The sequence below is a fragment of the Anabas testudineus genome, chromosome 14, assembly GCF_900324465.2.
Source record: "Anabas testudineus chromosome 14, fAnaTes1.2, whole genome shotgun sequence".
NCBI classification, from domain to species: domain Eukaryota; kingdom Metazoa; phylum Chordata; class Actinopteri; order Anabantiformes; family Anabantidae; genus Anabas; species Anabas testudineus.
This window is the reverse complement of record NC_046623.1, coordinates 3,177,595-3,201,517: the sequence shown is the minus strand read 5'-3', so window position 1 is coordinate 3,201,517 and position 23,923 is coordinate 3,177,595. Positions and strand designations below refer to the sequence as shown.

Sequence of the window (23,923 nt, the reverse complement as noted above, 5' to 3'; positions counted from 1 at the left end):
GGTGCTCTGAATTCACCATGACACAAACCTCATTTTATTTATGAGCATGGATAACATATAATAGTTACAGTATATGCACTGTAATACAATGTGACTTGTGGTATTCCAGGTACACACTCGCACACACATACACAAGTGATATCCAACATGCTGTGTGTTCTTTTATTTAAAAAAAAAATCAAATAAAACTTCCCTAAAGCTACACAGAGTTTCCCTGCGCCGGCCGATTTCTTTAAATATTAACCACACTGTAAGTGATACGCTGCAGAGCCAGCTGTGGGAAAGTAATGTATAGTTTCCCTGAGAATCTGCTGCACCTCCAGCGCTTAGACGAAAGCAAAAGTCCAGACCTTGACCTTGCCACCGGTGTAGCTAACACGGCTGGCCTCGTGTGCTGCGGGCTGCTCCGCTGGGAACAGCAGATCAGGTGTTGTCATGCAGTCTCCGGAGCAGACACGTTTACAGACCACAACAAACTCTCATCCTCTGGGAACATACCCAGATCCTGTGTCTAAATGTGTTTGCCAAACAGCGTCCACTGCACTGGTTTCTATACAGTCTGATCTCCCCATATGTACGTATTTTATTTACAGTGCGGCTGTGATCCTGGTTCCAGAGCGACTCAATGTGTTTTACATTGCAGTCAACTGCGAATGGGCACAGGCCGAGGTGTGTGTGGGAGTTGTGGAGCTTTCAGCAGGACCGGGCTCGTCTACAGACAAGCGTTTTACACACAGGCTCTCCATTCCTGAGCTTGGATCAACACGCAACCCCTTGATCTCCACATCTCACCTTCCATGCAGCACTGAGGAGGGGGTCAGAGGGATGGCAGAGGGGCGGTTAGGAGAGCCACCGGAGTTCATGATAATGAAATAAGTCATGTCACACAACAGCGGAATAAGGGTTGAGTTATGATAGATAATCCACATGGAGGATCACAAGCAGCTTCACGGAGCTAATGTTACAGTTACATTGTGTTTTTGAAACTGTCAGAATCAGCGTCTGACATGGTACAAAAACCAGTGTGTCTAAGAAATGATGTACTATCATATGTATAGTAAAAAAAAAATCCCTAGTTTCCAAAACCTTCATTTTATTAGTATATTTATTATCATGTATTTCATTTTTATATCTGTAAATTAGATAAATCCATTTAGATGATTTAAAACCACAGTGAAATAAGAAGAAGCCATAATGTAAATGCATGCAGGTTTTACAAGAAACTACATATCACTGTTTTTATGTTGGAAAAATATTATCACAGTTTCAACCTTTAAGAAAAACATGCAGTTTCTAAATTGAACTAATGAAGCAGCTCTGGCTGAAAACAGTGTCGGTGTTTGGGAGGAAGGAGTTGTCGGGCTCACGGTGCTCGGCTATTGTTCTTGAAATCTCAAGAGGACAGAGGCAATATCATGAGTCTACAGGCTCACCGGGGTGGGGGGGCAAGTAAGGACACTCAACTTTCACCCATGAGGATTACAGAATGAATGGGTGCAGAGTTACTATTATAGCCCTGAATGATACTCCCATATCCCATCAGGACGCTTCTAAAAGGAAACTGGGCTCAGACGTTAGAAACGTGCAAATTCATCTGCAGCTAAGTTCTCAAAATCAAATCTTTAATGTTCATTTTTAGTTTTAATCTCCTTGCTGTCATTGGTGGATTCACCTTGATTCCACAGTCAGGGAAAAAACAAATCACTTAAGCTCACGGTAATGTTTTTACTTTTAAATCAACTGGTTATTTTTAATAATATGAGATAATCAAATGATAAATTAATAAGGGACAAACTCTCTGATGAGGTATGTCCATCTCTGCCTGTTTTCTTTTATAGGCCGAACCCCTTTAACCATAGATAATTTTCCAATCAAATTTCAAACCAGGAGCTTGATTAACAGCATATCACAGACGCAATAAAGCAACAACTTAAAAAGGAATTTTCAAATGGAAACAATCAGTGAACCCTGTGTGGAACGGTTAGTGTTCATTTAGCCTCTTCATCTCCCAGCAAGCACTGAGCGCTGCGGGGGCTCTGCTGCCAGCTGATTATTGACAAATAATAAGAACATGATGTTCATCACAAACAGCATCCCCCAAGGGTAAGACACGCCAAGACTGGACCTGCAGAGGGCCCGTGGCGGCTTCAGGTCAGCCATGTGAAAATCCCTTCATCCCCTGGCGTCCCCTCCTCACAGCGGGGATCACCGCACAGACAACAAGCTCGGTCCACTCTCTGTGACTGGACCCACGTCTTCTGTATGCCATTTGTTTCTAACCTCTGTCTCTGTTGTGCTTTGAGGACAGAGCTCTTTCATGTGACAGATGGGGGGGCACTTTTGAACACGTCATGTGGTCCTCCTGTAGAGGAGACCATGAGCTTATGTGTTCACGAAGCCTGTGGCAGTGACGCCACCCAGGCGTTTAGCAGATCTGGAGGATCATTCCCCCAGAAATGAAACGAGCACGGCCTTTGCTGTTGTGAGCTGAGGGCGTTAAAGATAACGGATAGAGCAGTCAAGAGAGGAGCGGATCCCAGTTACACAGCTAATTAAGACCATTACAGAGCTGCCAGATCATCACTGCTACATAAATCTGATTAGAAAATCCTATTTAGCAGTTTAATACAGACTGCAGTTAAAGAAGATGGAAGTTTGAAGCTCAAGACATTAGCTGAGGTCACCAGGTGACACAACTAGGCATTGTTTTTATTTTTGGACTTCACATTCAGTGATTATAGTTTCAGTGTCTACACTCCACATTTCTCCCATTATTTATCATCTCATCGTGTCGCATCACTATAAACTAATGTTTGAATTCTCTTATTGTGTGGAACGTCCCTTTACTGTCATTTCAATAAAAGGCGTCTCTCTGCCCGCTCCTCCTGGTGAACACAAGGCGGACGAGCGACAGAGGAACCACGGGGACAGGCACCAGAGTGACTGCAGGCCTCTAAACACTACAATAGATAAACTGCACAGATACATCTGGTTCTTATGAATTGAGCCCTTTAGAATGTGGTTGGCGGAGGCGTGAGAGCACCAGAACATCCTTCGAAACGATTAAAGCTTACTATTTTTAAGGATTACAAAAGCATTTCGAATTCCAAGCGGCCTCTGCCCTCTGCTTTGTGAAAGTGTTCCAGGACCAATAAATAGCTGCTTCCGCACGCATCCAAAAAGAAACTTGACAAGAATATTGTCAGACAATTAAATAAAGTTTGTTAGTGATTATAGCAGTAATGGAATCGTTACTCATGTTGGGATGAATGTTTTTAACACCTCAGCGCTCGTTAAACGCGCTCACTGAAGACGGTTCTTCACATTCCACTCCATTTTAAATTCTCTGGTTTTATGAAGGCAAGTAAAAATGATTTGAGCTCTCACAACAGTACAGTCAACAAGTTGACATCTAAATAATTCAAACCAAAAGTTGTGCTCGTAGTGAAAAGAGGATCTGAGTTTTGGGCCTGTGCTGCCAATTTTCCCTGAAAGGGAACCTTGAAATAAAATCCACTTAAACCCGCTGTCTTGCCTCCAGAGTGTAGTTAAATCCAGCCCGTGCATGGACATGATTACAGAGTGCCACAGGTCTTACATCAGTGCAGAACCTCGACTTCCAGCAGGAAACCTGGTGCACGGATCAATTATGGCAATGCCCCGCTTTGCTTAAAGATGGAGGACGTGATCTTACTGCTCAAACACAGCAGCTGCACCTGAGACTGAAACTCAAAGTCCACTTCCACATCCACAGCGCAAATAAACAAATAAAACAGCTTGTAGGTGTGTTGCTCTTGGCAAGAAGCGTAGACGTGGGGCTGCGAGATGACGCTGGTGTGCTCCCCTGCTGCATATGGCTACAGTGTGGCCTACATGTGAACAGCGCTGCGGCCAGAGCGGAGGCAGATCCGTTTGCTCAGCAGCCGAGCGGCGGACACGGAGATGCTCCTTTCACACCGAGCTGAGCACTGACAATCAGTGCTTTGTCGTTTGGAGGCATCTGTTGTTACAGCTCACAGAAAGAAAACACAGCTCTTTAAAAAGAGCACTCTGTGGGGTTATCACTGTTCAAGACAGGAAGGCATGTCAACAAACACTAACTGCATGATATGGTGGACCCTTCAACAGCAGCATGCTGACTTTGTTTGTGGGTATTTGAGGACAAAATACTTTTAACCAAAAATAATTTAGTTCTTGTATAAACTCGGATTGGGTTTTTCAACTCACTGGCATAAATAAGCTGGATATTAAATGTGCCAGTAAAGCTTCAGCTAGTTACAAGCGTTTCTTTTCGGCTATTTGCTGTTCTACTGACGAAAAGTGGAATCAACTAGATGTATTATTCTAATTCCTTGCACCGCATTACACACCACACTGGAATTCATAGCAAATAATTGACAAGAACAACAGCGGCAGACATCAACGGCAGCCACCATAGAATGCACTTGTTCTTAAAAGTTACACATTAACTAAACCACAATGGCAACAACAGAGCCTTAATGCAACGAGTTGTATCACGGGCAAATCCTAGTCGAAGCCATCTCGCATAGTGAGCATACACTTTAAATAAAGACAAAAAGAGAATGTAAAATAAATATTTACTACATATGTAGGTTGTATGACGTTAATAACCCACCCTGTAAACTCACATCCTAGTCAATCAGTATTGTGTCAAATGAGGTTTTTCTATTCAATACATTTGAACTGCCTACTTTCAGTCAGCAATCATTAACACTGGCAGCCTGTTTTGCAAAGTTATATCACAGCTACTGGATACTAGACAATACAGTAAGATACAATAAGAAGTCACAAATTATATTTAACTCAGTTTCCATATACTAATAACATAAATGAAGATAGGAAAAGGGTTTAGAGAAGTAGTAGCTAACCCTCTCCTGTCAGCTGGAGCCAATCAATGCTAGTGTAAATACAACGTCTGCAGGTAACATGACGAGGCAACATCTAGATATTACTTGGAGTACTCTAAAAGGTACTAGTTGCTACCAGGTTGTCATCTTAAGATGCATTACGGCCTCACTGCGCCATCTTGTGTTAACTTTCAGACATTACCACATAACAACCAACAGCATACTCTACCAGCTTGTTTAAAAAGAACAAGAAGAGGGAAACCCCAAAGGCCAGACATATTTTGGAGCATTTTATTACTTTTTTGACAAATATATATGAAGGTTTTCCTATTACGGAAACATTCTTTCAAAGATAGGTTTACAGCAAATTAATTCCTGCAAAGAGACAGGAAATGGGAATGGGAACTCATCAGAAGACGTGATGGAGCTAACCATTTCTATTTGTGCCCAGCGAAGGTAAAGGGTGCTATTTAATAATTATAATGAATTCTTGACTGTGAGACAGAAATCAGACTGGTCTTAAGTAATGATAAAAATAATCATTTCAAACGCCAATGGGACAGGTTTTTTTTTTTTAAACAATTACTGTATATCATAATAGATGGGGTGAGTTGCTAGTTTTGCATCAAGGCACACAAGCGTTGAGAAACGTCATTGAGCATTGCTTTTCGTTTGCCAAGACATTGGTCCCATTGGGTAGTACAACTGTACAAATTACAGCATAAAAAACAAAACATAACATAGGCTTGGTTTGCAGGATAACAACAAAGGGAAATATCAAAGAATTTAGATCAATAATGTACAGTACAGAAATATTGAGTTCTGAACTCGGGGCGTAGATTAGAGTTGAGACACAATAGTTCTTAATGGTGATGGTGGCATTTCAAATGCACTGCAAATCTACTAGCCGTGATGGAAGACCTGCAACTCTTACAAAGGATGGAGCTCAGCAAGGGATCTCTTTTCTTGCTGTATGAACTCTTGTAGGCTTCGTTTTCCGTGCCTGAAGTTGCTCTCCTTCCTTGAAAATGGCAAGATGACCTGGAGTCTGAGAAGAGTTTCGATGTTACTAAAACTTCTTATCTGGGACGTCTTGAGGGTATCGAGCACAGTAGTTGGGAGATAGCCTGCCATGGGATCCAGCCATTTCTCCTTCCACAACTTCATCTCTGAGTGAAGGGAGGCCTGATCTGGCAAGTCCTCCTTGTATAAGCGAAACACAAGACCGCTAAGAATGCTGGTTTCTACTTTGGACATTGCGTAAGGCACAATCTCCAGACATCTCAAGGTATCCAATACCTTTTCTGTGAAGAGGTCGTCAATTTCCGTTATTGAGTGCTCTACAACCTTCATGCTTAAGGATTCTTTGTAAAAGTCACTCAGTGGCTCCAAGAGCACTGAATGTAACATTGTGACATTAAGTTTTGAAGCTAATGTGACGGCCTCCTCGAACCAGGCCTTGTGATAGGTATCAATGTCACTCTTAAGTCTACTCAGGGATGCTTTGAGATCGGGCAAAATATTCACAGCAAGTAACATATCTAAGGGTTTGCCCAGAAGAGACTGACTTAGCTTGTTAGTTACACTTAAGACATTCTTCTGCACCACTGTTGACAGGATGAACTCAAAGGTCCTGATTGCGTCGAAGAACTGTGATGCTTGCTGCTGGTTTGAAGTACTCCCCTCAACTTTCAGCTCATTTAAGCAGAGCATAACTGCTTCTAAAATGTCTACCATTACTTCATGCATGTCATGACTCTTCTCCCAGTTCTTGATGAGTTTGTCCCTCAGCTCGTTGCCCTTTCCCTCATCATGCTGGAACACGTGAATGATCATTTCTTCCAGTTTGTTCTGGCGTTCTGCGTCCTCTGTGAGCCAGTGTAATATTTTACCAATGAGAACTGCTCCACTGGCCGCTTCCTCAGCAGGAGAGGATTTAGCCAGCCATAAATTAAGAGACAAAGCAGAGCTGACAGTTCTTACAGCCTGAGGGTATTTATTAGCAATAGCTGCACTTACAGCCCTCATCTGAGCCCCTACTTCACCGACACTCAGCAAAGCCTGTCCTCGACAGTACTCCATGTTTAGCCCCCACTTCTCGGAAAGGGTGGTCTCAATAACATCTGCAAGGACAGCCGGGTCTTCTCCTACAAGGATGAAAGCCAGTGTTTCCTCACACTGAACGTCCTCTTTGTTTAGGTACCTGATGCACAAGGGGACATAAAGCTCCCTATCAATTTCCACAGGATGCTCAGTTATGATTGTGAAGAACTGAGAGGCCCAGAGCTCCTTGAGGATTTGTTCACGTAGTTGAGGCTCATAGAAAGATGCTGCTTTTCTTGGTCCTTGAATGGCTTCCATTGTCATTTCATTATTACCCAAATTCTCCTCTCCATCAGTGCAATTTTCTGCTCCACTGGAGGCTTGTGATTCTTTTTGTGCTGCTGGTTTTACACCTCCTAATAAAAATAAATAAATAAGGAAATGATGAACACTAAACTTGATATTCAACAAACCCCTTGCTAATTATCTTTTGATAATTGGAGATAAATACAGCAATATGCACTTACCCCCATCCAATTTTAGTCTTTCCAAAGTTTTCTTCACCTAAAAAAATATGTGACATTGGGATACACCAGTTAGAATATCTGTAAAAAGACTAAATAACCTTCTTTAAAACTTGATGATTCAGTAAAATATGTTTTAAGGTTACAACTAATCTTTCATCGTCTTTTGTTAATTTCTTGATGGCATGCCAGAGAAGTGACAAAAATCCTCATTCCAAGTAACCAAAATCTAAGACAACATCTTGAATGTCTTGTTTTGTTTGACCTGTGTGAACTTATCCAGTTTTATCTTCATAAGAAATAATCAGAAATTAATTTAAAAAATAAATCACTTTCCAAAACAGTTGTCAAATTGCAGCCATGTGGATGAATGAATTAAGTAACAGAACATTTTACCTGGGATAGACATGGACTACTCTCTGGAGCCACCTCTATGCACTTTTCAATGACCTCTGGTAGTCTCTGCAATGTTGTGCAGTGAGAAAGGAGCATCACATGATCCATTCTGTTGCCTTTGGATAGAGTGTTTTTTAACAGATCTCTCAGGGAATTCAGCGTAGTCTTCATTAGATCACACTCCATGCTGACGCTTGGCAAGACAGCTACTAGCTTAAGCAGTAAGGTAACAGTTGGGTGGTTCTTGGACTCCGGGTGAGCTAGTGTTTCAGCAATGGATGTTGGGGGAGCCACATCCTGATATTTCTCACTCCAAACCGTAGCCCAGGCGTTGATTTCCTGCTCAGCTGCTTCTGGCTCAGAAAGATCTGTGAGATAGAGGCTGAATGGCTTGTCTATGGACTCTGACAGAATAGGCTGTGGATTACAGGAGGGCAGCAATGACAGGACTGACAGGGCCTTCAGGTGGCTGTCTGAGAAGCTGTACTTCATTTCATCAATAAGATTTCGGAGGAGAGGAATGCTCAGATTTTCTCTGTAATATATCTCAGGAGATTCACAGCTGTTGGCTTCCTCTGAGAAGCACACTTGTTCAGGTGCTACCTTGTTTGCTAGCTGGAAGGCCTGCTCAAACCAAGTGGAGTGCACCGTGCTCACATTTTCTAACATTTTGTTAAGAGTCTCTATGATCGAGGGGATTTTTTCCACTTCACAGAGAATATCAGCAGGGTTTCCACAACGGAAGACAGTGCTACAGTTACGAAGAGGAGCACAAGCATTCTTCAAGATCACAAGCGTAACAATGAAATCCATATTTCTTAGAGCGGTAGAGAGAACTTGTGCATGCATTGACTTGGCACCTGTGACACTTGAGCTAACTGCATCTAGGCAGCTGAGAATGCCCTCTAATGTGTCAGCAAGGATGTCAAAGAAGTCCTCTCTTTTTTTCCACCTTGAGCAACATGTTTCTGGAATTTCCTCCAGGGCCTCCCTTGGCATATTTAAAAGACCATCAACTGCCTGTGCCAACTGTCCCTGTAAACCAGGGGATTCGCCAAAGAACAGCAACAGGTCTTCTGTGATATCCAACATTTTAGCTACTGAAGGGCAAGGCATACTTCCTGTCAGCCAACGGGCGAGGCCGCAAGACTCACTGGGTGTTATGACAGCAAGTGGGTAACTCTTGAGGAAATCTAAAGATATTTTCTTCAGACTTTGGTAACCTGAGCCCAAGTGCATGAATGCTTGTCCTCGACACTGAGACATCGGCAGGCCCCAGTCTTCAGTAAGAATTCTAGCAAGGTTATTCGCTTGTGTATCAATGTGACAATTTTCATCAAATGGCAAGAAACCTATGAGTGCTACTTTTGGAGCAGACTCTCCAACATACCTGACAAAAACAGGTAATTGTGTCTTGTCAGCAATTTTAACAGGCTTGTCTGTAATAAGTGAGAAGAATGGAGAGTCCTGGATTTCCTTGATTATGACATCTCTGATTCCATTCATGAGTAGCTTCACCATTTCATCATCACTGACATTAGGTGTCAATTTACTCTCGCTTCCAAACCAGTGGCACATGCTGAGCTCTTGGATGAAAAGTTCGGTGACGTCTTCAGAGAGCTCAGAAAGACCGATGTTCTTTTTCCCCAGTAGTGCAGCAAGTCTGAATACTGCTGCCAAACTCTGCCGATTATCTCCTGAGTGGCCGTTCTCATCTGCTTGTTTCATATCTTGGTCTTCACTCTTGTCAGGTAATTGTTCACTTTTGGGCTCCTCGGTTTCCTCCTTCACATAATCAACTAAATATTATCAGGGAGAGAGAGAACATAATGGGATTGTTCTGTTAAATACTGAAAAATATTAGTAATTACTTTCAGTAAGAATTAATTTGAACATTAGTTTCATCAGCAACCATACCTTCCATATTATTGTCAGCGTTCCTAATGAAACTTTTGGATTCTTGATCCTGTGAATAGACCCAGGTACACAAAAAAATAAGAAATAAATAAATAAAAATTAGTCTAGACATTTATATGATTAACAAAGAGAAATGAACAAGAATACACTTGAAATGTAGCACATGTATGACATCATATTTATTAAAGAACAGAAGCACCTACCAAACAGATACCCTCCAAGGCTTGTGGAGTAACCTTCAAACACTGGGTCACCATGCGGTCCAGGTCTCTGCTGAAGTCTGTGCCCACCTGCAGCATAGCTAAGCATGGGGACCTGTCTTTAGGATTTGTATTTCTTAGGTAGTCTAGGAACTTCTTGTGGCGCATTACAACACCACAATCCTCCAGTACTGTGCTGGGTAGCACAGATATGACTCTCAGCAGTGCATTGATGTTCCCAAAATATTGCATAAGTGGTAGTCGCAGAGTGTGAAATATGGAGCTTGGAATGGTCACAGATGCTACTTTGGTCTTCCAGGTTACTCTCCAACAGCAGAGCTCAGTGAAGAAGTTGTCAGCATCAGGAAGGTCACTGCTGTAGAGAGGAGGCTTTGACTTCAAGCTCTCAAACATGTAACTCACTGTGACTGAGCATGGAACCAAAGAGAGGAAGTTCAGCGCTTCTTTGTGGTCATCTGAAAAATGATCCTTCACTGCATTGATAAGGTTATCTACTAAGGGAACACTTAAGCCATCTTTGTAAAACCCAACTGGCTTAATCATACCATCCCTTGGCAAAGAGTTTTCAGGCACTTCAATCTGCACTCTTAGACTCTGCGCTATAGCACACGCCTCATCAAACCAGTTTTGGTGAAACACCTTCATATTTGTTTTTACTCTGTTCAGAGTGGCCACAATACCACTGATTTGGCAAAGCTGGGACGCGGCACTGAAGTGGTCTTTCTGGAGACCTGCACTTAGCTCTCTGGTAAAAGAGGAGGCATTCTTCAAGACTACCATGGCAATGATGAAATCAAATTCCATTACCTTGGGAAGAAGTGTCCCAGCTTGTTCAGACACAAATGCTTTCCATCTCTGTGGGTTGTTCTTGACTTTCTCCAGACATTCGACCAGGGGCTCCAGCATCTGCACAAACACCTCATAAGAATCGTGCTTCTCTTGCCAAAGGCCACAAAACTTCCCTTGAAACTCTTGGACTTTCTCATAGCTCTCTCGAAGACCAACAGCTATTACATGGTCAAGCTGTTTTTCTAAAATAGCACTGCTTCCAAAAAACATCAAAACCTCTTCGAATGTATCCAGGGCTCTTTTAACGGCAGGCACTGGGATGGATTTTGACCACCATGTGTTGAAAGAGTAAGAAGAGCAGTGTGTGCTTATAGCAAGTGGATATTTCTCCTGGACTTTGCAGGCAAAGGCTTTCAGTTTGTAGGAGATATCACCAGAGCCTAGGTATGCTTGACCTCTGCAGTTGTTTAAATCAAGACGCCACTCGACTGTAACTATTTCCAGAAGACGCTGTACCATGGTGTCACAATCAAGATTAGCCTCAAGGAATCCCATCAACTCCAGTCGCATGACATCAAAACTGTCCACAAACCTAAGAAAAAGTGGAAGATAGTCCATCTCCCCAAGTTTCACAACACGGTCAATGATTAAGGAAAAGAATGAACTTCCCACTTCCATGAGAATTCCCTCCCTGACAGCACTCTCACACACAGTGAGAACTTCATTCATTTCGGACTTGGTCACATACTCCACCTCTCCATCCTGAGCAGGAGAGGTGTCAGTGCGTAGACGGCTTTGACTGCTGTATGCAGCCATCACTGCAGCCTGCAAAGCAGATTTAAGAGCTTCTCTATCTGTCTCTGCACACTTCATCTCCACAAGCCTCTCAGCGTCCATCTCTAGGTTTATGAGTTGTAATTCTTCGTCAGTGTCCTTTTCAGCATGGTTTCCATGGGTTGCTACTAAAATGAAAGAGGAATATGGCCTTGTAAGCTAAAACAGAATATTTTCACTCAAGTACATTATCAAACTACAAAACTGTAAATGTTTTACTCAGTCTATTCCTTGTGTATCAAGTTGCATTTTGTAAACAACACTGCCTTAAGTTCTGAATTTACGTAATTGAGGAGCCTTCTATTTCCTAATTCACAAATGGCAGCATATTGAAAAATGAATAAAAGATTTCAAGACTTACTTTGGGGAGGTTTCTCCTTTGTGTCATCATCCTGTAACACACAAAGAAATGGCCACAAACAGACCATAATAAAATGTATTTTCATGTAAACTAAAGTGAGATATGAAATTTCATCAATTTTCTGCTTATCAAAGTCTACTCACCATTTGCAGTAACTTCAGAATGTCAGGATGCTTTTGGACATAAGACTCCACCATTTGTTCAACACTGAAGTGGACATCTTGGTTCACGTAGATATATGCCATGCTGCACTGTCTTTTGTCTATGGATGTGGCTCTTAAGTAGGCATGGCACCGCTCTAGTACCATATGGTATTGGCCATAGACATCTGCTTCTGCATTTACACATGGAACAGTGCCCAACACCCTCAACAAGCTCTGCACATTTGGGTAAAACCCAATATCTGGAATCTTGAGTGTAGCAAACACTGTGGTTGGTAGGATTCTGCGCTTGCTTGCATGCCTCCACTTCACTTCCCAACAACCAAGTTCTTCATAAAATGTGTCAGGCCTTGCAAGGTTGTTTAAATTGGCATCTGCTACTTTATCCCTGCGAATGCTGAAATTGTGATCAGCCATGTAAGATGGCACTAATGAGAGCCATCGAAGAATCCTCACCATCTCAGTGCTGAACACTCTCTTCACCTCTGCCACTAAATACAGCAAGATCGGTCGGCTCAGAGTTTCTCTGTAAAAGTCTTCCAGTGGTGTCTCACTTGTATTTGCTTGGTCCATCTCTGGTTTGCTGACCTCCACTCCCAGCTTCTTGGCCCGTCCGACTGCATCTGAAAACCATTTCCTGTGGAATATTGCAAGCTCCTGTTGATATTTGCTCACCAGCTTTAAGGCATTGGAAATTGTGTACTGCAAGGTGCTGCTGATGCTAATTATTCCCCTGAGACTTGAGTTGAGGATGCTTACACAACAAAGTGTGTTCTTCAGAACAACAAGTGTGATGATGAAATTGAAATTCTTCAGAACTGGCTTCAGCCTGGCCATCTGTTCAGCAGTATCTTCATCTACCTTTGAAATCATCTCATTGATGCAATTCAGGAATGGCTCTAAAATGTCTAACATGGTCTGGAAGGCATCAGTGCTATATTCCCAGTTCCCACTGACAGCTGCTTTGATTCTGTCCACTTCTCCTTTCATATGCCCACATGTTATCTGGATGTTTCCTTCCAATCTTTTGGACAGTTCTGGTGATCTCCTGAGTAAGGAGGCCACCTCCTCTACAGTGTCTACGACCTTTTGGATAGAGGGCACAGGCATGCAACGAATGATCCATATGTTGAAGGCATATGGGTCACTTGGTGACAGAACTACTTGTGGAAACTCCTGTAGAATCCTGCAGGCAAGGTCTCGCATTTTCTGACACATGCTGCCTGTCACCAGATAAGTGAGTCCTCTGCAGTGTTCCATCCTCAGTCCCCATTTGTTTCGCAACTCAGAGAGAAGCAAGTAAAACAGATTCTCTGCATCCACATCACACGGTAAGAACCCAATAAGGTGTTTTTGAGGGAATCCATCTACAGTGACAGACCTGATGAAAACTGGGATCTGTTCCTTTCCCTCAATGCTTGTCACATCCTGCAGCAGAATGGAAAAAAATCGCGCCAATCGCAAACTGTTTTGGATCTCCTCTCGCATGAGGTCTTCGCTGAACTGGAGGATTTCAGTCTTGTCAATTTTCTCCACACAGATACGATTGAGAGCTTGCTGACCCCTAGCACCTCCAATTGGCTCATCTGTGTTAATGTTTGAGCCATTAATGCTGAATCCAGTCAGTGCCAGGATTTCCTTAAAATATACTTTCAGAGTTTCTTTTGCTTTGGAGGTGGCCACATCTTCATGGGTTTGGATATCTCTTTGCAGTTCAGGTGTAGCACTGTACTCCCCAGAAACGTTTGTCTCCTCAGTCCCCTCTACTGTTGCTGTGTTTTCTGGCAGGAAAAAGAAAAAATATATATATCGAATTTGCCATTTTTAAGGTCATCTTAGCTTTTCACTAGTAAAGATACATTTACAACAACAGCTAATATATTATGACATAGACACAAACTCAAGAGGCTTCCACTGGTGAATTTTTTAAAAGGATGATTTTAACCACTGTACCTTTTGTTTTCTTTACAGAAGTAGGTCCCTCCTCAGACTAGGAAGTTAAAAATGAAAGAGAATTACAGTTTGCATTCTTATAGTTTTAGTTTTTTTTAAGAGTTTTAAAGTGTGATGAAAAATGCAATCATTTTAAAGGGACTTACAGGATCTCTAGTTCGTTTCCTGTTGCAGGTTGATTGATTATTCACAGTTGTAAAGTCAAATATTGTTGGAACAGCATCTTCCTTTAGGACACAATTGGAAGCAGTCTGAAAAAGAAAATGCATGAGAAAATGTTTTTATGCTTAGCTATAATGTTTATTGTCAAGCAGAGAATTTCACATTGATTATTTCACCAAAGGTTTACACCAAAAAAAAAAAAAAAAAAAAAAAAAAACTATTCCTATTCCTAATAATACCAATAACATCATGATTATACAAAAAATACTGACCCAAACCTTTGCAAATACACAAAGTCTGAAGATCAAAGAACGTTTCTGGCGAGCAGTATCAATGTGTTTTGGTCAAATCTTAGCTTAGTCTCATACATTTTGAACCAAGTGTTGTAATTTAACAAGCTAATACAGACACTGAATCAGAGTGTTGTTGACGCAACTTTGAACAGGAAGTGGTAAGAAAAAGTATGTTAACATTTTGGAATTTTGTGGTTCAATAATTTGTCACAAAATGTGTTCTGATCATCTAAATTAGGAGTATTAACAAATATGATGAGTCTAAAAAATAATAACACAAAAAAAAAATCTGAAGCCATTCTGTGTTTTTTGGGTCATTATCCTTTAGCATCACCCAACTACTACAGAGTTTCAGCTGATGTACAGACATTCTCCCATTATAATGAAGATTTTTTTCATACACTCCCCCCCATTCACTGCAAGTTGGCCAGGCCCTGATACAGCAAAGCAGGCCCAAATCATGATTTTTCCTCCAACATACTTTACAATTGGGAGATATGCCCTTTTTATGCCAGATGTAGTCCTGTGTGTTCTTTCCAAATAGTTCAATATAGTTATATTAGAATAGAAACAATGTGCTCTTTGGCAAACTTCAGGCATGCAGCAATGTTCATTTTAGTAAGCACCAACTTCCTTCAATGTGTCCAGTCATAAACACCCTGCTTGTTCAATGTTTCACCTACTGACCCATGAACACAGATGTTAACCAGTTCCAATGATGCCTTCAAATCTTTGGCTGTCATTCGGGGTTGCTTCTTTACCTCATTAATGAGTGTCTGTTGTGCTCTTGGGTTATTTTGACTGACCACCTACTTATTTGTAGCACCTGCAGCTTTTTGTAAATCAACAATTTTTGATTTGATCGTAGATCTTCTGAAAGCTCCTTTTGGCCAGGCATGGCAAACTCAAAAAGTTAGAGTGGCTTTTGTCAGTTGAAGTAGCTCTAGTCCACACGTCCAAACTAATATTCTTAACTTATGCTAACACCTGACTTTAGTTAGCTTTTTTGAGGTAATTATTCAATTTCCACTATCACTATGAGATGTATATGGTTGTTCTCAATAAAAAACATGAAAGATCAGAATTCTTTTTGTGTTATTGCTTTAGGCACATTGTATTTGCCAATACTCTTGACTTAGATGAAGATTAGATCACATTTTATGACAAATGAATGCAGAAAACCATAATATTCCAAAAGGTTCACATACTTTTTCTTGCCACTGTAAATAATTAACATTGGTAACACCTTTGTGTTTCACTAGGCCAAGAGGAGCTTCACCCAATTATTTGTATTTTATTGTAGCGAGAATGTATTTGATATTATTATTTTCAGCCATTGGTACGAAATAATAATGTAAATCATCGTAGTACTATTCAAGGTAGTTTTATTAGATATTCTTGTTGTCTACAAGCAATTTGTTAAAATATAAATATCTCTAATCTGGTTCTGAAGTTATTCAGTTTGCTCAGGGGTCAGTTTTTATTTTCAAAAACAACAACACAACAACAACAACAACAACAACAACAACATATTGCCATTATAAATCAGCCACTGGCCTCATGCTCTCTATAAAAATCAGCACTGGCAACTGAAAGACCCATACAGGCCGACCACTATCTGTTGCATGTCCTGAGTTGTTAAATGACTTCACAAAATGTCAACTTGTATTGATGTTTTTGGTTTGCCTCTTATGGTAGAGGCATATGCTGAAGATAAAGGTCCAAAACAATGTCAATTCTGGCTTCAATAGTATTGAATGGGCATTGTAAGGGTCATAAGTTTTGCAACATAGTATTCAGTGCATTTGGAATTAAAGTAATTTAAACAATAAACTTAGGTGGCTTGAAATCCATATTAGCCCCATTCATTTTCATTTATGCTGCTCCTGCCAGCATGGCGACATAAACAGAACTAGTAACATGACATCCAGAGCTATAGAACTGGTGGTATTATAATATAACAAACAGAAAGTAAAATTACATCATTTTCCGTATTGGTTCTATTATTATTATCATTCTTCTTATTATTATTGTAATTATTATCCCATAAAGAAATGTAAAGGAAACACCATATGGGCAATAATATACTTCTTACCTGATTAGAGATCATAGAAGGCTCAAAGTGCTTTGCACACAGTCTGTACAGCTTATGCAACTGGTCAGGAGGTTCTGAAGCCAAATCCTGGCGACGACAGTTGTTCAACCATTGTTTGCAGCTACAAAACACAAGAAGAGCAAGGTATAAATATTTGGGGCCACACAGACTTAATCATGTAACTAGACTACATTCTACATTCTTTATGTGGTTAGGTTATATCACATTAGAGGCACAGGAAGTTCATCAAAAAGTAGTAACAACATTTATTTGATAATTATTGAATTCATTTCTTGTATCAGAGAACTAAACATAGAAACAGATGTTAAGGGGAATCCTGCCTTTACTGGTGACATTTTGATCCCGGAGTGATGCCATCAAACAGATGGCAAATGATAACTGTTGTTTGGTGTACTGGTAGGAGCTTACCTGTCCCACTGGAGTTTAAAAACCTGTTTACATTCTTAGTTGTAGTTTAAACTGCAGCTTTGCAATTAATTAGAAAATGACTGTTCAGCCCTAATACGCCATTACTTTTGTGAAGTGCTTCAAGAGGCAGTCCCTGCAATTTACAGTATAACATAAGCTTGTTTCAGTGTTAGAGAGAACTTGGAAAGAAGTCCCCACTGATCACAGACTCTTCACTTTGCATGAGCTTTGCTTTCGTTTTTCATTTCTTACTTTCCCTTCTGTCTCCGTATGTTTTAACTGACTATATCGATGCATGCACAGAATAAGGGTGGACAGATTTGCCCACAAGGAAATGAGATTCACTTCCCACAATTTAACGCGACATTAGGAATGTACCAGAATCCAAAGGAACACACTGGGGACGGAAACATCCCAGGCTTGCTGCAGGGCTGTGCATGAAACAGTCCAAACCCCCGTGAGCTATTAGGAGGTAGTTTTTCCCTCTGTGTTAGAGGTTACATTTCCTGTGTACAAATGCAGTCCTGGGATTCAAACAGCTCAACTACCCAGCTGCCATCCTTAATTTAACTTTACTGGATTGACTTGAAAGGAAGATCACACGTTTAATGTTATAAATGAACGATACTCCTGGCATTTCAATGTGGGGAAACACGCTATGAAGCCACAAGCAAATAAAGGGTGGCGCTACTATTTCACACGGACATCACCTGTTAAAACGCAATATAACTAAGTTTCAGTTTTGATGTCTCGCAATAAGCTGTAACGTTACGGCAAAATGGCGCAGTTTGGTTAAACAGCGGCCAAACAGCTTTATCTCTGAGAAGTAATTTGATCTTGCTCGGCTAACGTTAACCCCTGAACTAAGTACCGATAGCACGCTAGAGAGACGGTTGGTGTCGCGTACCGATGGCGATTTAAATTAGCCTTACAGCACAGAAAAGTTTTTAACTATGCTTTATCCTGCTTTATGGCATTATGAAACACAAAGATGAACGCGTAGCGCCAGTATTAAACCCGTGTCAAGTCGCCGAGCTTGAATGGACCACAGGAGCCTATTTCCCACTGATTATTTGTTGAGAGTAACGTTAACGTTAGCTTCGTCTGCGCCATTTTCGAGAGAGTTGTGTCACTGTTAGCCAGCGTGATGTTAAGCTAACCCCAGTGTTAACACTTGATATCAACCACAGTCATTTTGCATGCTCGGTGGCTCCTTCTTAACACACTCTACTGTTAAATAAGCACAATTCTTACCGCTCTGGATCCAAAGGGAAGCTGAAAAGTGCAGTGGTTGATTCCCCTTGCTGGTAATCACAGTTCGCTACGGCGCAGCAGTCAGTCATTTTGGACTGCAATGTAGCTAGCTAGCAAGTTAGCTAGCTTAGCTGGCGGTTGCAAGCTGGCAAGCCTACAGTGAGCAAACCTGCAGGGGAGACTACAGAGTCGTGCCTTATGCAAAACCTGCAACCGATAGAGTTTAGTTTAAGTGTTATTTGGTATTTGTGCCTCTTTAGCAAACTAAGAACCTACTAATTTCATGCTTGCAAAAGTTGATGCTGCGTGGTGAGCCAAGAGTCGCCGAAAGCGTGTTCTAACATCAACCAGGAACTAGACCGCGCAGTACCACATGTTACTCAGTAGAGGGCAGAGTGGCATCAGACTGCTCCGGAGTTTCACTGTTAAAGACAACTCGCATCCTACTCAGCTCTGGATGTTTGAGCCGAAATAAAGCATCCAAGTGATATACCGAGATTTGCATCCTCATTAAAACGATTTTTTATCAGCATTTGATCAAATTCGTCAAAGAAAGTTGCAGTTTTTAGGCGAATCTAGACACAGACATACTACTTAACAATTAAGTTTAGCCTAATAAAACACGGATGACGCAGATCTCGGCAGAGATGAAATACTTTTCACAACACCTGAGGCCCCAGGTGATGTAGTGATGCACTGTACACACTGCTGGTTTCAGAGGTGAGCAACATACATACGCTCCAGTCAATGTTCTGTAAAGCTATTCCAGCTATTCACTCAATGAAAGGTCATTTAAATACACACACTGAAATGATTTGCACAAAGAAAGAGAGATCACTCCAAGAGGAAAGCTTTATTTTTAGAATTAGTTCATGACTGACTCATCAATTCCGCCCACCATCATTTCATATATTCTGAAAACTCCAAACAATAAACAGTGGAGGCAGGCCAAATTCATTTTAGATTATACTAATACAAAATAACCACAGTAGAAAGCTGTTAAGCCAGAAGCAGACACTCCACTTCCAGACCAGTGTGTCTCAAAATCAGTTTGTGGATCTCAAAGTTTCCTCTTGTTTCCAGCAGACCAAGCAGGGATGGGTGGAATTAATGTTGGCTCTGGGATAAGTGATCAGTTAGTGTAGTCACCTCTAACTTTAGCAAACTTTTAACATGTACCTAACTTTGCTGACATCATTTTGTTACATTTCATTTTGCATTTATAATCTATTCAGCTGTAACCTGAGGTACCAAATGTCGTTAATAATGAAGGTTAAGTGTACATGCAGCCTATATTCAAAAGCCCACAATCAACTAGTTTATGAACCATTATATTTGCCTCTTCAACTGCACTAAAATTACCCTCATTGTTCACATAATTTCCAATACGAATCCATATTAGATAGAAATGTTCCACATTTGGCAAATTACAACATGAGAAGTGATTATTTATAGATCAATGTATTCAATTCAAAGTTGGAATTGATATTTCTAAATTCTTTACAGGGATGACTACACTAATGTAGCGTTTCAGTGCAGGAGAACTGAATGACAACCTGATAGTTGGTAATGTCCACAGTGTATGGACTTTTCTCTGAGCTGAACACCACACTGTGTAAGGACAGGGATATCTCTGTGGTGATGTAAGTAAAGGTAGACTTTGGGCTAGAAACTGATATCCAATCGGAATTTCAATTGTCTTCTCCCACCCTCTGCATATTTGATAAGGACTGTATGAATAAGGAAGTGAAAGAAAGTTTTACACTTGATGTGAGGGGAGGAGACTGACTGAACATTTGTTACCACAGTAACAGACACTGAGTTCTGCTTTTGAATAGAAAACAATAGTTTCCTCTCAGAGTTTTCACCAACCAGCTTTCTGGAATTTACAACTGTGTTTAGAAACCACAATAATACTCATTAATTAAAAATGAGGCCTGCAAAAAGTTATTGAAACAAGAAGCCCATCATTTTATTGACATGCTCAGAGAGCTGTTTGTAACTGACTCTGCTTTACCTACTGGTTAAACGTTAGCAGACTCATTGGTGACACAGAAAACTCTCTTATACAAACCAGCTTAATTCCCAGTCTAATACAAACTCCAACTTATTTGAATCATGTGGTCAATTAATGGATAGATGAAATCATATGTACTGTAGGAACTTAACAGAGCAGCCAGTGACTCACAATAAACATAACATGAACAGCATTAAAAGACAAAACAGGGAGAAAAGCAGCAAAAACATTTAAACATTTTTAATGTTCAATGTAACACTTTGCATGCCATTTATTCATTTACATTTTCCTTTTTAAAGCCTACAAACATGCTACTTCAATGTGAGGCCTACAAAGTAAGAGACACGAACAGGAGGCTTTTCCACAAAGCAGGTTTCTTAAACTCTACAGCAGGGGTATTCAACTAAATTTTAAAGAGGTCCGGTTACACACATTTTTTGGAAGCAAAGGTCCAGAGGATTATAATGTAACTATTTACTGCAATATATTATTAAGTAACCTGCATGTAATCAATACTTGACTATCAAATCAAATTAATTCAGTACAATTTAAAAACCTTTTGACAAATTTATTGTATTGTAATGTCAAACTGAGCATATATTTACAATGTTATCTAATTTATGAAATAAAAGCAGGAATGCTTATCAAAATAAGCAAGAATACAAATTTTCAAATAAAGTGCCTAACTTTGAAAAAATAAAATAAAGGAAGGAAAGGCATAAAAAACTTCTCTTTTACATCTTGACTCAAAAGTCTCAACCAATTTAACAGGTAAAAAATCTGAACATATCCCAACAATTGAACAGTTTTAGAGGCTCATATTTTTCCCCTCATATATTTAACTCCCCCACTTTGTTGCTCAGTGAGAAAATTGAGCTCTAGCTTGTCCTGCTAGAATTTTAAACCTGGGCTTGAATGGAGTTAGGGCCATTCTCATACACACGTGGAGGTGTTCATTGGTTAACCTGGAACGATATTTCGTCTTGATTATGTTCATTGTAGAGAAAGCTGCCTCGCAGTTGTGTGTGGAGCCAAACATGGTCAAGATGTACAGAGCTACTTTCCTTAGATCTGGGAAAGCTGTCTCAGGGATAATTTGAAGCCAGAAAGTGAAAGGTTCAGTTCCCACAATCTGCTCTTTCAGGGCCAGATCTGCTTGGAGATCAATCAGTTGTATTTGGAGAGGCCCAGCATTTGCCCATTTAAAGTGCTGTGTGACTTCCTTTGAGAACCCCCTGACATCTGTGATAAGAAATGGGTTCTGAATGAACATGGTGAGCTGCTGTCCAAAGCTGAAACTGTCAAAGCGGTTGCTGAAGTTTATAATCATGTTATCAATAAAGTCAACAAAAGAAGACACATCTCTCTGTCCCTGAACTTGCTCCTGCACTGCTGGAAAGTGTTCACAGTCTGCCTGCAGGTCTTCCTTGAACACCTCAAGTTTCCTCTGAAAGGAGCGGATAGCTCTCAGTAGCTCACAGATTGAATTGTCCTTGCCTTGTAGCCTCAAATTCAGTTCATTCAGATGGGAAGTTATATCAACCAAAAAGGCCACATTGTCCATTTGTTTCTCATCTTCTAAAAAGACAGAAAACTGTGCTGCCTTCTGATTTTTGAGCTGTGCCAAAAAAGATGCTACTTCCCTCCTAATGGACCAAAAACGTGCCAACACCCTGCCTTTGCTGAGCCATCTTACATTGTTGTGCAGCAGAAGATCATCTGCATTGGCATCAACTTCCCTAAGGAATTCCCTAAGCATGCGATGCTGGTACGAAGAGGATGCCCTGAGAAAATTGATCATTTTCATCATTGTAATCATCACCTGGGCATGCTCGTCTGACAGGGAGGCACACAGGACAGATTGATGAATGATGCAATGGTAGGCTATGAGCTCAGGATTGTCCTCTTTCAGTCTTGCTACAGCTCCCTTCTCTCTACCTATCATAGCAGGGGCTCCATCTGTGGTTATTGAAACCACTTTTTTTGGCTCTACTCCTCTCTTTGCTAACATCTCTTTAATGGCCACGTAGATGTCTTCTCCTCTAGTACTTGTCTTAAGGGGAGTCACACCCAACAGGTCTTCACAGAATGCTTTCTGGTCAGTGTTGAAAAACCTGACATACACTAACAGCTGAGCATTGTCACACATGTCAGTGGACTCATCCACAGCCAAGCCTACACATGGTGCCTTTAGCATGGCTTCATCTAGCTGGGTTAACACATCATATGCCAGAATTTCACTTTTCTTTGTAGCAGATGATGCTGACATGGGTATTTGTTTTATTTTATCACATAGCTCCTGTTGATTCTTTCCTTCAAGTAACGTTTCAGCTACTGCACTCATGCATTCTTGGATAACCCCTCCATCAGTAAATGGCTTTTTGTGTTTACCCAAAATCCAAGCGACTCTGAGGGAACATTCGTGAGCACGTTGTTGTGCAGTGAATGTGTGGCTCAAGATCCTGGTGGACTGGTCGTATTGGGATCTGAGACTTTCAACTTTCTTTGATCGCACTTCTGATTTCAGTGGGTACATGTGTTCAAAACCTTTGTGTTTTGTTTCATAATGCCGTTTGACATTGGCACTTTTAATAAGAGCCACACTTTCTGAACATATCAGACAGACAGGTTTAGTGCTCCCAGTAGGTAATATGAACAGAAAGGAGTCTGTCCATTCCGGATTGAAAACTCTATTTTCACTGTCCACTTTTCGCTTTTTTGACATTTTTATATTTAACTCTTCCTTTTTCAGTCTCACCGTCCCTTTATCAACTGTCTCCTCTCTGTTGTCTGTATCTCTCCTCTCTGTCGTCTGTATCTCTCTCCTCTCTGTCGTCTGTCTCTCTCTCCTCTCTGTTGTCTGTCTCTCTCCTCTCTGTCGTCTGTCTCTCTCCTCTCTGTCGTCTGTCTCTCTCTCCTCTCTGTTGTCTGTCTCTCTCCTCTCTGTCGTCTGTCTCTCTCTCCTCTCTGTTGTCTGTCTCTCTCCTCTCTGTCGTCTGTCTCTCTCCTCTCTGTCGTCTGTCTCTCTCTCCTCTCTGTTGTCTGTCTCTCTCCTCTCTGTTGTCTGTCTCTCTCCTCTCTGTCGTCTGTCTCTCTCCTCTCTGTTGTCTGTCTCTCTCCTCTCTGTCGTCTGTCTCTCTCTCCTCTCTGTTGTCTGTCTCTCTCCTCTCTGTTGTCTGTATCTCTCCTCTCTGTCGTCTGTCTCTCTCCTCTCTGTCGTCTGTGTCTCTCTCCTCTCTGTTGTCTGTCTCTCTCCTCTCTGTTGTCTGTCTCTCTCTCCTCTCTGTTGTCTGTATCTCTCTCCTCTCTGTTGTCTGTATCTCTCCTCTCTGTCGTCTGTGTCTCTCTCCTCTCTGTCGTCTGTATCTCTCCTCTCTGTCGTCTGTATCTCTCCTCTCTGTCGTCTGTCTCTCTCCTCTCTGTCGTCTGTCTCTCTCCTCTCTGTCGTCTGTCTCTCTCCTCTCTGTTGTCTGTATCTCTCCTCTCTGTCGTCTGTCTCTCTCCTCTCTGTCGTCAGTATCTCCCCTCTCTGTCGTCTGTATCTCTCCTCTCTGTCGTCTGTCTCTCTCCTCTCTGTCGTCTGTCTCTCTCTCCTCTCTGTCGTCT

General features: G+C 41.2%; 1 protein-coding gene across 2 annotated transcripts; it reads right to left on the bottom strand.

Annotated features, from left to right (window-relative positions):
- Positions 1-5,143: 5,143 nt before the first annotated feature.
- Positions 5,144-18,667, bottom strand: si:dkey-250d21.1. Of its 2 annotated transcripts, none has more exons than XM_026370901.1 (11): positions 18,301-18,667; positions 16,618-16,738; positions 14,214-14,318; positions 14,068-14,104; positions 12,097-13,895; positions 11,954-11,984; positions 9,952-11,720; positions 9,749-9,797; positions 7,832-9,630; positions 7,439-7,475; positions 5,144-7,327 (listed from the first exon to the last, which is right to left on the bottom strand). In XM_026370901.1, exons 1-11 carry the CDS (start codon positions 18,387-18,389, stop codon positions 5,799-5,801), a joined length of 7,365 nt encoding a protein of 2,454 aa, XP_026226686.1. In that variant the 5' UTR covers positions 18,390-18,667; the 3' UTR covers positions 5,144-5,798. The 2 variants fall into 2 exon arrangements, with proteins under 2 accessions (XP_026226686.1, XP_026226687.1); XM_026370902.1 differs by having other exon boundaries at positions 9,952-11,717.
- Between the last annotated feature and the right edge of the window lie 5,256 nt (positions 18,668-23,923).

Excerpts from the sequence above, each read along its gene's own strand:
- si:dkey-250d21.1 (XM_026370901.1), bottom strand. The coding sequence starts at position 18,389 with ATGACTGACTGCTGCGCCGTAGCGAACTGTGATTACCAGCAAGGGGAA. Across the intron at positions 16,739-18,300 it reads TTCCCTTTGGATCCAGAGCG|CTGCAAACAATGGTTGAACA; the intron begins GTAAGAATTGTG and ends TGTGTTTTGTAG. Across the intron at positions 9,798-9,951 it reads CCTTGGAGGGTATCTGTTTG|GATCAAGAATCCAAAAGTTT; the intron begins GTAGGTGCTTCT and ends GTCTATTCACAG.